The sequence below is a fragment of the Engraulis encrasicolus genome, chromosome 18 (assembly GCF_034702125.1).
Source record: "Engraulis encrasicolus isolate BLACKSEA-1 chromosome 18, IST_EnEncr_1.0, whole genome shotgun sequence".
NCBI classification, from domain to species: Eukaryota; Metazoa; Chordata; class Actinopteri; order Clupeiformes; family Engraulidae; genus Engraulis; species Engraulis encrasicolus.
In genome coordinates this window covers 47767692-47780655 of record NC_085874.1, presented here as the reverse complement: position 1 = coordinate 47780655, position 12964 = coordinate 47767692, and the positions used below count along the sequence as shown (strand labels likewise).

The window sequence follows — 12964 nt, the reverse complement described above, 5'->3', positions numbered from 1 at the left end:
CAGGTGACTTTGTCCTGGGCCCGGCTCAAGCTGTCAGTGGCCCTGTTCGTAGCCAGCATGTAAATCCTATTGTGAGGTGTTACCATAATGATAAGAAGATGATTACTTTCAGCAATATAGGGAGTGATATAATAATGCACTTATAGAGTAAAATATCTTTTAAAGACCTTTCTGGGAGGCCCTGGTGGAAAAAAATGCCTTTTTTCAAAAGCATTCAAAATTCATTAGGGATACAAAGGATACAAGGACACCCAAGGAGGAGGCCACTTGGAACAGTAGACTAGAAACGTGACTTAGTGTAGCACATGCGTATGCAGTTCAAACTCATGCTGCAGTGTGTGAGCGAGTAGATGGGTAGGTTGAACAGCAGGCTTTTAGACACTTTTAGACCTAATGAAGATAAGTGTAGGCATGTAGGCCGATTTTAAATGCATTTTAACTGAAGAAGTGCCTCAAAAGTTTTTTTTTTTAACTTGACATTATCTCTGTGCTTGTTGTGCCAGGATGCTGCTACCCGAGGTGTGAACATGATGTTGATGTTGACAACAGTGCTCAAACTGTTATGCCGTGTTATGCACGCTGTTACTCAAAAATCCAATAATATAGACCTAATACAAACGATTTCCCACAACCTATGTAATATTAATTTAGAAGGGATCTGAAAGGAAAATACAGTAAATATATTTGTTTATGTTTAACTTTCCATTGGTTTGAGTATAGCATAATTATGATGGCGCTTTGCTTCTATTGGCCAAAGCACCAAAGCAGTCCTTCTCGGCAGCCGAGATTGGATGTCTTTCCCGCCTGTCAGTGACGCACTGTGACACAAGTACAGAATGTTATTCAACGCCTAGTCGACGTTCTACAGCTGTTTATAATTCTTCTGCACGGATGGGACGCTGAAGCCTCACCTGCGCGGACATGAACTTTACAATTTACGCCAGTTAGGCTCCTGTGTACGGTCGGAACCGTGAGGAATGAACTGGGCAGTTTAGTACTATGACTAAGAGATTATTGTGATAGGTTAGCTATTGCATTTGCGTGGTTTTGTCAGAGAACTGAGCAACTTGTCAGCATTCTATTCTACGCTGGCTGAAACGAGATGACGCGTGTTCCGACAACAGAATGCTCAACATCAGCGCGTGCTACTATGTAGGCTAACTTTTAACATGTTGAGGTTACTTAGTCGCTTTGAGTTCTTTTAAAACTATTTGCGCTCGGTTGCTGCCTTTCATCAAACCTTACATGAATCTATCACAAAAACCTGTGGATTGTTCGGAAATGACATTAGCAAGTGCAACTATCTAATTCTTTCTCCGTCGCTTTTAGTTCTTGGACCATTCGATGGTTAACTATTCCGATGTCATTGGATGACTTTACCACTCTGTGCGGTTCATTTTGTAAACAGTTCTGCAAAGTACCAGCGGACAGAGAGATGCGGGCTGTGGGGAGAAACTGCTAAAAGGTTAACACAAGAGGAGGAAACTGTCACGTCGGCTTGTCCTTGTATTTTATCTTCCGAAAAAGCTTGCGCACACTCCTCAAACAACTAATCCTTTCTTGGAAAGCTGGGCACGACCGCCTGGCGCACTTGTCAAAAATAATTCACAGTGAATGAATCAAAATGTCGGCTATCACAGCGGCTGAGAAAGTGGATGGCTTCACGCGAAAGTCAATGAGAAAGGCCCAGAAACAGAAGAAATCCCAAGGCTCGTCTACGTATCGGACAGCGGGTACCGCCGTTGAGCTTTCACCTCTTCCTCAGCTCAAAGGTAAGAGGATGAATGGTTCCTGAAATAGTAGCTGTGTGCCATTACAGTGTTGTTCGCTATCTATCTTATCGCTATCATGGCTGTCTTGTAGTAGGGTTTATTCGCTGATAGCAGCCAATTGCTGTCTCTGATCTAGGCATAGCCTACCAGACATGTTTCAGTAACGTTCCCATGTAAGTGATGATGTTTCATGTTTGCCAGTTATGTAACAGGGGCTATTTCACGAATGCACCCTGCGTGTTTCTCTTTACACCTGTTACGCAGATAAGTCTGGCGATGTCCGCTATTGTTTCGTCTGTGGCCTGTTGTAAATCAGGCTGTTTGGATCAGTAAAGCTGTTTTTTTTTATTATTATTTGTTTTGTGAAAGATTTCACCGCCGAGTTGCCGGTTGAACTCCTCAAGTCAGCACTTTTAGCAATTGACGGAAATGCCGTGCATTTTGTTGTTGCTGCTGCTGTTCCCACGACGAGCACACCTCGCACCAAAGTTCAGCCCCTGAGGAGGCGCAGCCAGATCTCTGTGTTACAATTTTGGCTGCCAAAGTGGAGCTTTCCAGATTTAGGTGTGTTATCAAATGTGATGTATGATGTAGGCTTCGCTTGGCGGGAGAGAATGGATAGTTTATTCCTCCATGTCGTCATAGCCTACGTTCTTCTGTAGGCTACACAGTGTAGGCCTAAATCACACACACACACACACACACACACACATACACACACACATACACACACACACACACACACACACACACACGCTGACTTTGAGCACCTTTTAGTGTCAGAATGAAAACCAAACCAAAAGACAACACAAGATTGGGATGTGCGTGCTGCACACACAGTCCTCTTCTTCCCCAACAATGGTTTATTGGAGTAAATGTTTGCCTACCCCTGAATTACAACATGTACAGTTGAAGGCCACTCCTTGCTATCCCAGAGCTCAGTGGAATCTCAGGAACTTTGCGTGTTGGTTGTTCAAGTCACAGGTGACTGTAGCCAAGGTATGAGAGAGAGAGAGAGAGAGAGAGAGAGAGAGAGAGAGAGAGAGAGAGAGAGAGAGAGAGAGAGAGAGAGAGAGAGAGAGAGAGAGAGAGAGAGAGTTGTGTGTACAAGGCAAACACGTAGGCGTGCATCTGATCTGGGCATGTGCATGAGACTGGGTGAAAGTGTGTGTTTTGGGGGGTGGAGCATGGTGTGTTTTGGGGGGTGGAGCTGTGTGTGTGTGTGTGTGTGCGTGTGCGTGTGCGTGTGCGTGTGTGTGTGTGTGTGTGGACACAGACGGTCACAGGGGCCTTCTGTCTGTCTGCCTGTTTGTTCACCAATACAGAAAGAGACATCTCCAAAGGCCCACTTCCACCGATACATTATGTCTGTCATGATGATTATTTTCTCCCCAACAATAACTTTTCAGCACTCAAAAGTTGGTCAAGTGTAATGTTTAACTCTTTGGAAACATGCAACGTGGGGTGGGGGGGGATTCCAACCGGCAACCCCTAGACTGAAAGACCAACTCTAACCACTAGGCCATGGCTACCACCACTTCTGACTGCAATGTTTTACAGTGAAAAGGCTATATACATCACTTCCTTCTTGCTGAGGATCTGGTGACATAGAGGTAGAAAATAACACTAGAGTGGACATGGCAATTCACGACAGCACTGGGAAGTGGCACATGGCGCCTCCCATTGTCTGTAGGTAGTGTAGGCACCTTCAGTCAATTCAAGTCAATGGAGAACACGCCCACCTCTGTTAAAAAATGGACTAAAACTGTGTAAATATGAAGTAACCCATTAATCAAAGACCAGATTTGAAATGTCAGGATAAATATCTACTTAATTCATATGAGTCGATAAAATACATCTAAAAATCGAATTTTATTAATTCTGCACATATTTAGCAACACACTTCAACTATTGTCCTTGTAGAGTGTGTTCATGGACATTTTCACATTATTAAGCCATTTTTTGACAGAGGTGAGCCTCCTTGTCCATTCATTTCCATTTATCAGACCTACCTACAGATAATGGCCGCCACAGATTGCCGTCGGAAGGGGGGCGGGGTCGCCTCTAGTGTTATTTTCTACCTCTATGTCTGGTGGCCTCTATATAGGCCTAAAGTGAAGAGGGGGTAAATCCTGGTTTGTGTTCATAGTACGGCTCTTCGAGGACTTAAAGGGACACTGTGCAGGAAATGGTCAAAAAAGGTACTGCAACTATGCTGCTCATTGAAACTGGGTTGGCTATCGCCAAATTTGATATTTACATGAAAGTTTACTAGTGGTAAACAAATATTTTCTAGTATGGTCCAAGTAGAGTCATTTTTGCAGCTAAAATTGGCTATTTTTGGAAATTCAAAATGGCGGACCATGGAGAAGATCCCCCTTTTCATGTATGAAAAGTGCAATTTTTCCAGTCATAATGAATACTTCGAATTTGATGGTGGTGGTGGTAAGTATTCATGAAAAGGGTAACATTAGTGAATGGGCAGCATGAATTCTGGAAATAAACAACTGAAAATCTCACACAGTGTCCCTTTGATGACATCTCCTTTCACTTGGTGTAGTCCCGATAAGTACTTCTGCTCCCTGCTTATGTGCGTTGGAACATGGGAGAGGTTTAAGGTGCGGCTGGCTGGTGAGGTAGAGCAGATGGGCCGTTTTGTTCGAGAGAGAGAGAGAGAGAGAGAGAGAGAGAGAGAGAGAGAGAGAGAGAGAGAGAGAGAGAGAGAGAGAGAGAGAGAGAGAGAGAGAGAGAGAGAGAGAGTCCTGCAGGGTAGCCTAGCTAGCCTAAACTGTGGGCTTGTTGACTTGGGTTGCTGTGGTGGTGCTGGTGCTTGCTCGGGCAAGTCCTGTCCTGACATCCATCCAGCTAGTGAGAGGTGTGGAGGGCTGCCTGCTGCTCCACACAGAAGGAAGACACACTGGCAGAAAGCAAAACCCCTACTGTGTGAATGCTGTAGCCTCTTAAGGGCCGTACACACACATCGCTGCTAGTTACTCGCTCAGTGTATGAAGTCAATACAATGTCAATGTGTTTCAGCGAGACTAGCAGGCGAGTAGGCCGAGTACTGTACAAGCCATGCAATGTAGGCGGATCCTGAGTTGAAAATATTTTATCTTCGAGCGAGGCGAGTAAGCGAGTAACCAATTGGAATGCAGAGTTCGGTATTTCTCGCCTGTTCATTGGCAGTTAAAGCAGTTAAAGTTAGGCGAGCAAGCGAAAAGCTAGCTTTGTGTGTGTACGCCGCTGTGCTGCAGATGGGCCTGTGGGCTGGCCTATTCACTCTTAGTCTTTGCTGAAAACACTTGGTTACATCATAACAACATAGCGATTACATTACAGAGAGACTTAAATGTGCACTGTGTAGTCAGCGTAGGTATTGCAACTATGCTGCTCATTGAAACTGTGCTGTCTACTGCCAAAGTTGATCTTTCCATGAATATTTAATGAACTATTATTTACTAGTATGGCCAAAGTACAGTACATTTTGTAGTTAAAAATGTCTATTTCTGGAAATTCAAAATGGCGGACAATGGAGAAGATCTCCCTTTTCATGTATGAAAAGTGCATTTTTCCCAGTCATAATGAATAGTTAGAATGTGATGTTGGTGGTAAGTATTTACGAAAAAGGTCACATTTGTGAATGGGCAGCATGAATTCTGGAAATAAACTACAAGAAATATTACATGGTGAACCTTTAAGTAACATATTACGACTTGATCATTACAGTTTTGTTGGCAATAAGGTTATAATGGAGGCTCTGCAGCAAGGGGTTAGCTGAACAGACATGGGAAGTGTAGCAAATGCCGGTTACTACTACCCAGGCTCCACCTTCGCAGTGACGTAACACCTTCGGCTCAGCTACACACGCTCAGGAAAATTGCTTGTTCANGTAACGGAGGCTAACTAGCACAGAGTTGGCCTGGAACGTTGTAAACCTCCCTCCGATAGCCTCATACAGTCTCGTGCCGTTGGGCCGAGAGACTAGTCTCTTGGCCCAGCGGTATCGTACTGTGTCTCCCATTGCCGAACCGTTGTAGTTGACGAGGTCGCACGTTCGATCCCCGAGGGGGGTGAACAGGTGCAAGATGACCTCCGTCACATTCAGGTACAATCGGGTTCCCCCTTGAGCGGGAAGAACTCCACCCACTTTGGCGGGAAGCAATCAACTTTAAGCATCAGCAACGGTCCGTGTTTGGTTTAAACTTTGGCTCAGCCTTTTCTGTCCTCGACCACTAGCAAACCAAGGGAGGTGGGTCAATCATGCCATCTGAGAACGATAGTTGTCGACCAAGTCTCGAAGAGATTTGAAAGTCATTCTAATCAGGCTAGATCAGGGGTGCTCAACTGGCGGACGCAGGTCCGGATGCGGACCCAAACGCAATGTCATCCGGACCAAGACAAAATCCATCTGTATTTAATATGTATAAATTATACATGAGATTTCGCTGCCATGCGATCTATAGGTGTATTTCTGCGAAGCCAGTCTTATGACAAATAAAAGTATCATCACTATGACAACTCAGTGAGTGAGCAAGAGGCCAGTGCGGCCAGCGAGTGAGGCTATTTTCTGCATCGGTCCGTAGTGACTTTTTTGGACCCTGGAAACATACGAAATTTGGCGAGTGGACCTTTTCAGTTTCTAGTTGAGCACCCCTGGGCTAGATTATTACAGCTTGTCATGGGACATTAGTAACCATAGAAAAACGCACACCAATAAAGTCTTTCTTGAGGTGCTGGCTTCCTGGGCATACAAATGTTAAAGAAAATGAAAAGAATGCCGCACACTCTGCTCCATGTTTAATTGGTGAAGTGACGTTTCGGCCGTCTGGCCTTCTTCAAACTGTAACCATAACCACGGGTTTCCATTCATCCTCCTCCGTATGGTGTAGACTGACCAAATACCATTTCACAGCATGTCATACAGTACTTACGTGCTTAAATACAGATACCTTCTACTGACTGTAGCTGTAAAAGAAACACGATTTTTAAATTGATTCAAGTGAATGGATGACAGCCGAGGCTTTCATGAATTCACTGGAAAAAAAATAAATAAATAAAAAGAGTCATGTTTTTTACAGTTACAGTCAGCAGAAGGTATCCGTTACACTGAAGGACAATTTCATTTTGGACGTCTTTGACTACATAGGCTACATCAGATAAACATCATTTTTTCATCCCTGCAAAAGATCCACCAGGGCCTCAGGCCTAAATGACTGAGAGCAATAGACTTGAATTTATCCCACAGAGTGCACCTATCCTTGAGTATGATTTTAATTTAATGTAGCGTTGGTGCTGGTGTCCTCTGCTTGTCTTTGGTGTCCTGTCCTCTGCTTGTCTGTCTAGTAAATTATGTGTTTTTGTGTTTTGCAAAATGACTTTTTGTTGATTTTGTTGAGAAACATGTTACTGATTGTCACACAGTGTTCTCTTCTCGCCCAGCTGGGCCGGGTACATCCTTATCAGATGAAGGCAGAGGTTGGGGAAGCCTCTCTCTCTCTCTCTCTCTCTCTCTCTCTCTCTCTCGCTCTCTCGCTCTCTCGCTCTCTCTCTCTCGCTCTCTCGCTGTCTGTCTGTCTGCCTGTCTCTCTCTCGCTCTCTCTCTCTCTCGCTGTCTGTCTGTCTGCCTGTCTCTCTCTCGCTCTCTCTCTCTCTCTCTCTCTCTCGCTGTCTGTCTGTCTGCCTGTCTCTCTCTCTCTCTCTCTCTCTCTCTCTCTCTCTCTCTCTCTCTCTCTCTCTCGCTGTCTGTCTGCCTGTCTCTCTCTCTCTCTCTCTGTTCATCAGATCATCTCAATCAGATGATGTCTTCTCTAATTCCATTAATGGTTCCATTTGCTCTGTTGATTCAGACGAGCATTCCGTTCGGCACATAATCTTCTTCCGAGCTTCAGGAATCTCTTGTTCAGCCGTGTGAAATTCCATTGTGTGTGTGTGTGTGTGTGTGTGTGTGTGTGTGTGTGTGTGTGTGTGTGTGTGTGTGTGTGTGTGTGTGTGTGTGTGTGTGTGTGTGTGTGTGTGTGTGTGTGTGTGTGTGTGTGTGTGTGTGTGTTTCTTCTTTATTTGAACAATGACAGGCAGGAAGTGGCACACAGTCTGTCTGTACACCAAACGCAAGCCGGGTGGGATCTTCTTTCACACATGAGCAGGACACACAGGGTGAAATGGCACAGTATTTGCCGTGCAGAAACTTAAACTAAGACAATGTATTCTCTGTAACTGCTTTGCAAGGTGTGATTTTTGTGACTATGCCTCTTTTTCATGTCCACTCCCTGTTTGATTCTTCGCAGTAAGGGTGTGTGAGTGTCAGATCTGCACACACTCAAACAGTTGTTACACCAGTTATTTCACTCTACCTAATGTAGGACCTAATGACTTTTATTTTTTCTTCTTTAACCTATAGATCTCTGGTATGTGTGCATATGCGTGTGAGAACACACACACACACACACAGTCGTGTGTGCGCACACACACACACACACACTTGTGCGTGCGCACACACACACACACACACACACACACAGAGGACATCAATTGCCTGTTGGGAATATTTCCATGCACGGTTCACCGTGGGACAGCAATGTCAGTCCTCTTTCCACACACGTACACACACACACACACACACACACGCACACTTTTCCTGTCCCGTCTGTTGAAGTAGGTGAAAGGCCCCAAAGCTGGACGGCTGGCCACTCCCTTTACCCGTCCCTGTAGTCTCATGCGTGGCTGACTGACTGGCAGACAAGTCAACTTTCATACCGCACGTTAGGGCTGGGCGCTATACCCTTAAAAAACCCTGATAACGGTTTTCACCTACACAATGTTCACTTTTTAATGAGAGAAGGGTTTTTTTTTAGATTTTATTCCAAAAAAGTGATTCAAATAGAGATGGAGATTAATTAAAATTCAGGATTTTATCTCAGCCTTCAGCCTTTTCTTCAGAAACATTGAGATGTGGCGGAAAATCGCCGCTTGTGAAAAAAATCGCGCAGAAAACCGTGATATTAATTTTCATCAAGAAAACCGTGATCCGCATTTTTTCCAGAATCCCCCAGCCCTACCGCACGTATTCCTTCCTTCCGCAGCCATCTTGTCACCATCATCCTCCATAGAGCTTGAAAGTGACGTCACTTCCCCCGATTTCATGGGACCTCAACGGCGTTTATAGCCGAAAATCGTAGCATGTAATCCAATGGCAGTATTTAAATGATATTTCGATCCCCTTTGAGTTGTGCCACGAGCTCCACATATGTTGTTTCTGATATTTTTGTTTAATTTTTCGTACGAACCCCTAAACTTTTTAGAAAGCTGTGTTTCTTCACATTTTTCATGCAGACGGCCTCGGAACAAAACATTGATACTTCTGCATGAATAATCTTTATCTAGCCTCTTAAACAGCATATTTGTAGCCCAGCGCATGTAATGACTGAGATCGGAAGATATTTACTCGCTACCATGTTGTTAGATGGTCAGCTTAGGTCCCGTGAAATGCGGACTTTCAAGCTCTATAAGCCCAGTAATTCTCAACCTTTTTTGAATAAACGCCCACCTGGACCTCATCATAAACCTCCCAACGCTCCCTTGACCTCATCATAAGCCTGCCAATGCCCACCATCGTATTAGAAAATAAAATGTACTAATGCCCCCCCCCCCCCCCCCACCCCCATAAGGCAACTGAGCACCCCACCTCTCAGCTGTATCCTTCTCAACGCCCCCCTAGGGCTCCCTATTACCCCCTGGGGGGCTGTTGAGAAACGCTACTTCAGCCATTTTAAAAAATACACTGAGAAGTCAGCTCAGTCAGGAGCCAATCAAATCAGTTCCCTGCACTTTCTCAAAGGTCACCCTGCAACTGGTTTCCCGCCTCGAGGGCATCCCTCAGTGTATGTGTGTGTGTGTGTGTGTGTGTGTGTGTGCGTGTGTGTGTGCGTGTGTGTGTGCGTGTGTGTGTGCGTGTGTGTGTGCGTGTGTGTGTGTGTGTGTGTGTGTGTGTGTGTGTGTGTGTGTGTGCCTGCGTGCATGCGTGTGTGTGTGAGTTTAGGCGGGTTTCTTGGTCGTTAAGGAATGTCAGCAGTCAGGTTGGCATTAAAACTCTCTGACTGCCAGCTAAGCTTAAGCTGCGCCTCAAGCCAAACGGCCCCATGGGTGGTGTAGAGTGGAGTGCTGGGCTTGGTGAACTTTGGCGTCTTTTAAACACCTTCCGTTTGGGATCCTTCAATGAGTTGCGCTGATTCCGGCAAAACATGCTTATAATAGCAGAAAAAAACCCACGAATAGTATGTTATTATTGCAACATTGCATTAATAGTGTGGAAATAACGTCTTTTTTAAACTATTTTTATTATGTCAATAAATATTTGAATATGCATATAGCTATTTTTGCGATGTCGTTGGGGGCGGGGTTTCGCGATTGTGCGGCCCCCTCTTGGGTGCCACCCCAGCCAATAGCCCGGTCGGCCCACACCTAGGACCGCCCCTGGTCAAAGCTTTGTTGACAAAAATCCTGTAACCACTTAACACATGTAAGGACAGTGAGCGGGAGATTGCACTATTTGTGAAAATGTTCATCATATGCCTCTTTGCTAGCCAGTCAAGTAAGCATTTCAGCTCTTCTGGCAGAACCATCAGTCTCGTTGTTTGCACTAGCTTGATTTGACTCCTGTGCTGCCTGACGCAATGGGTTGAGTTACCATGACTACAGCCATCCATCCACGCAATGTTCTTTGTCAGCAAGGTCATTGAAGTTGCCGTAGGCCAAGGCGACATTGGTCTTTGTCATTATATCAAATCAAATTGTAATGGTCTTTGTCATTATAGCATCATCATCATCATCATCATCATCACTAGTATACATGGGTTTTTCGTTGACAAACATCCGTTTTGTGAGGAGGTGAAAGATGCTAAGCAGCCAACCATGTGAGCTCATTTTCTGACCTACAGTACAACTCCTTCAGGTAAAGGTTGGATGACCAAAACCTTGTATTGAATTTTGTTGGTGGAATGGTCACAGTGTGCGAGATTTCTTTACACACCCTCATTGATGTGCCATTGCTCCACCCATAACATCCCTCCTCCACCACAATAGCAGGGTTCCCACGGGTCATGGAATTTCTGGAATATCATGGAATTTCATGAAAGTTTTTCCAGTCATGGAATTTTACCATTTTGCATGCACAGTCATGGAATATCATGGAATTTTCTTAACAGTTGTGCAGAAGTAAAAACGTTTTTGTTTGGTGTATAACATTGTTTCTTACTGGTTATACTACAATGCTTCCCCAGAAACTGTTTGGTTTTGCAACATGTGCAACATATGCAACATTCTAGAATTCTTTGAGCCCACCTAAGTCTGGCGGTGGCTCTGCGTCGGCTCTAGGGATGAAGATAATCTTCAGTTTTCACACTTTTTAACGTCATTTCTTTTTACGGAAGTGGTCATGGAAATTCTGTTTTTTGGGTCTGGAAAGTCATGGAAAATCATGGAATTTTATATCTGAATTAGAGTGGGAACACTGCAATATGTATAATGGCATCCAGAGCATGGCTCTGGTTGTAGTCACTGATTGTAGTATGCTTCTGCAAGTCTGGTATGCCTGCAACATCGCCACCAAGTCAAGTCAGCTTTTATTGTCACTTTCTTCACATGCACAGGTCATACAAGGAAAATGAAATTACGTTTCTCTCTCTATACCATGTAAGGACATATACTCTCTCTATACCAAGACAGGACAGTGATGGGCCAATAACAGTTAAGTGACCATCACTATTATTCAAATATTGTCATTATCATAATTATCACTGTAACATAACTTTCTGCACTATGTGCATCTATAAAGGACTGTGCCACCCTGTAGGGGAACTCAAATCTCATTATGTATAATGACAATACAATGCTCTCTGTTTCTTTTTCTATCTCTTAATATCATCACACACTCATAGCCCTACCCCAACACAATACAGTATGTATAAGTTAGTCTTTACACTGCCTCTGCAAGCATGCCGTGCATCTTCCTGCTTCTCCACCTCCTCCTTTCCTGTCCTCCTCATCATCATCATCACTAGGCCTGCACCCTGAGCCCCTAACTCCCCATAGCTAATGAAGACTGCTGCTACTTCTCGTCAGTGGGTGAACTGGCCAGACATAGACGTAAGCTACCTCAGTTGGCCTTGGTCTCCATTCGCACATCCCTGAAGACTTTTTTTTTTTTTCCCTCACAAATGTTTTTGCCGTATTGTCCTTGTCACTTGGGGGACAATGCTTTCTGTGTGCCCCATTCATTCGCACATCTGAAGGCATGCATTGTTTTTTTTGCCATCCTTGTCATCTTGTATAGGGTGCAAGCAAGGGTTTCTGTGTGTGTGTGCGTGTGTGTTCAAAAAGGAGTGACATTGCTGTCCCTCGGTGAACCGTGCATGGAAATATTCCCGGCAGGCAATTGATGTCGTGTGTGTGTGTGTGTGTGTGTGTGTGTGTGTGTGTGTGTGTGTGTGTGTGTGTGTGGTAGGTCCAGTGCACATGTTGATGGAACACTTGTGGGAGGCTGACAGATGCGATCATTCACTGTACCATACATGTTACATAACAAACAGGGGCACACAACTGTCTCAGAGGCATTGTGTGTGCGTGTGCGTGTGTGTGTGTGTGTGTATGCACGTGCGTGCTTGCAAATGTGTAAGATGGCCCATTTTTCCACCTCATGCTCTCTGACCCTCGAAGCTCTGACAGCAACCACCACACGCGAAAGCTCTCACATCTCCCGAGAGAGACAGACAGACAGACAGGCGCTTTTAGTCCTTGAACAGGAGAGGCTGGAGCTGGAGCACACTGCAGCTTAGTTTTCAAGACTTAGTCGCTGGGACTCTGAAGAAGATGTAGCAACACCGAAACGTTAATCGGCGTGTGCACAGAATAAAGTCTTGAAAACTAAGCTGCAGTGATGTTTGTAGGGCTGGGAGGATTAATCGACTAATCGTGACTAATCGACTATAAAAATTAGTCGGAAAGAATTGTCATCGTCGACTAATCGTTTCATTTAATTCAGTGCTTTTTTACTTACTTTTCTAATGCTTTATAACTTTATTGAAACCTAAAATTGCCCAGCACGTATGAATTGAGCTTTGTATCTCGGAGTAAATAAGCTACTATGATGATTTAAAGGTCATTGTGAGCTCAGGGACCTAATTTTAACGGTTTATTTC

At 44.5% G+C, this 12964-nt stretch overlaps 1 protein-coding gene across 1 annotated transcript in view; it reads left to right on the top strand.

The window, feature by feature from the left end:
• Nucleotides 1-876: 876 nt before the first annotated feature.
• ppp2r5a (protein phosphatase 2, regulatory subunit B', alpha isoform) overlaps nucleotides 877-12964 on the top strand; it is a 134333-nt gene continuing 122245 nt past the window's right edge. The window contains exon 1 of the mRNA XM_063223735.1: nucleotides 877-1772. Coding sequence (XP_063079805.1) covers nucleotides 1625-1772 — 148 coding nt within the window. The 5' untranslated portion in view covers nucleotides 877-1624. The remainder of the gene's footprint in view (nucleotides 1773-12964) is intronic.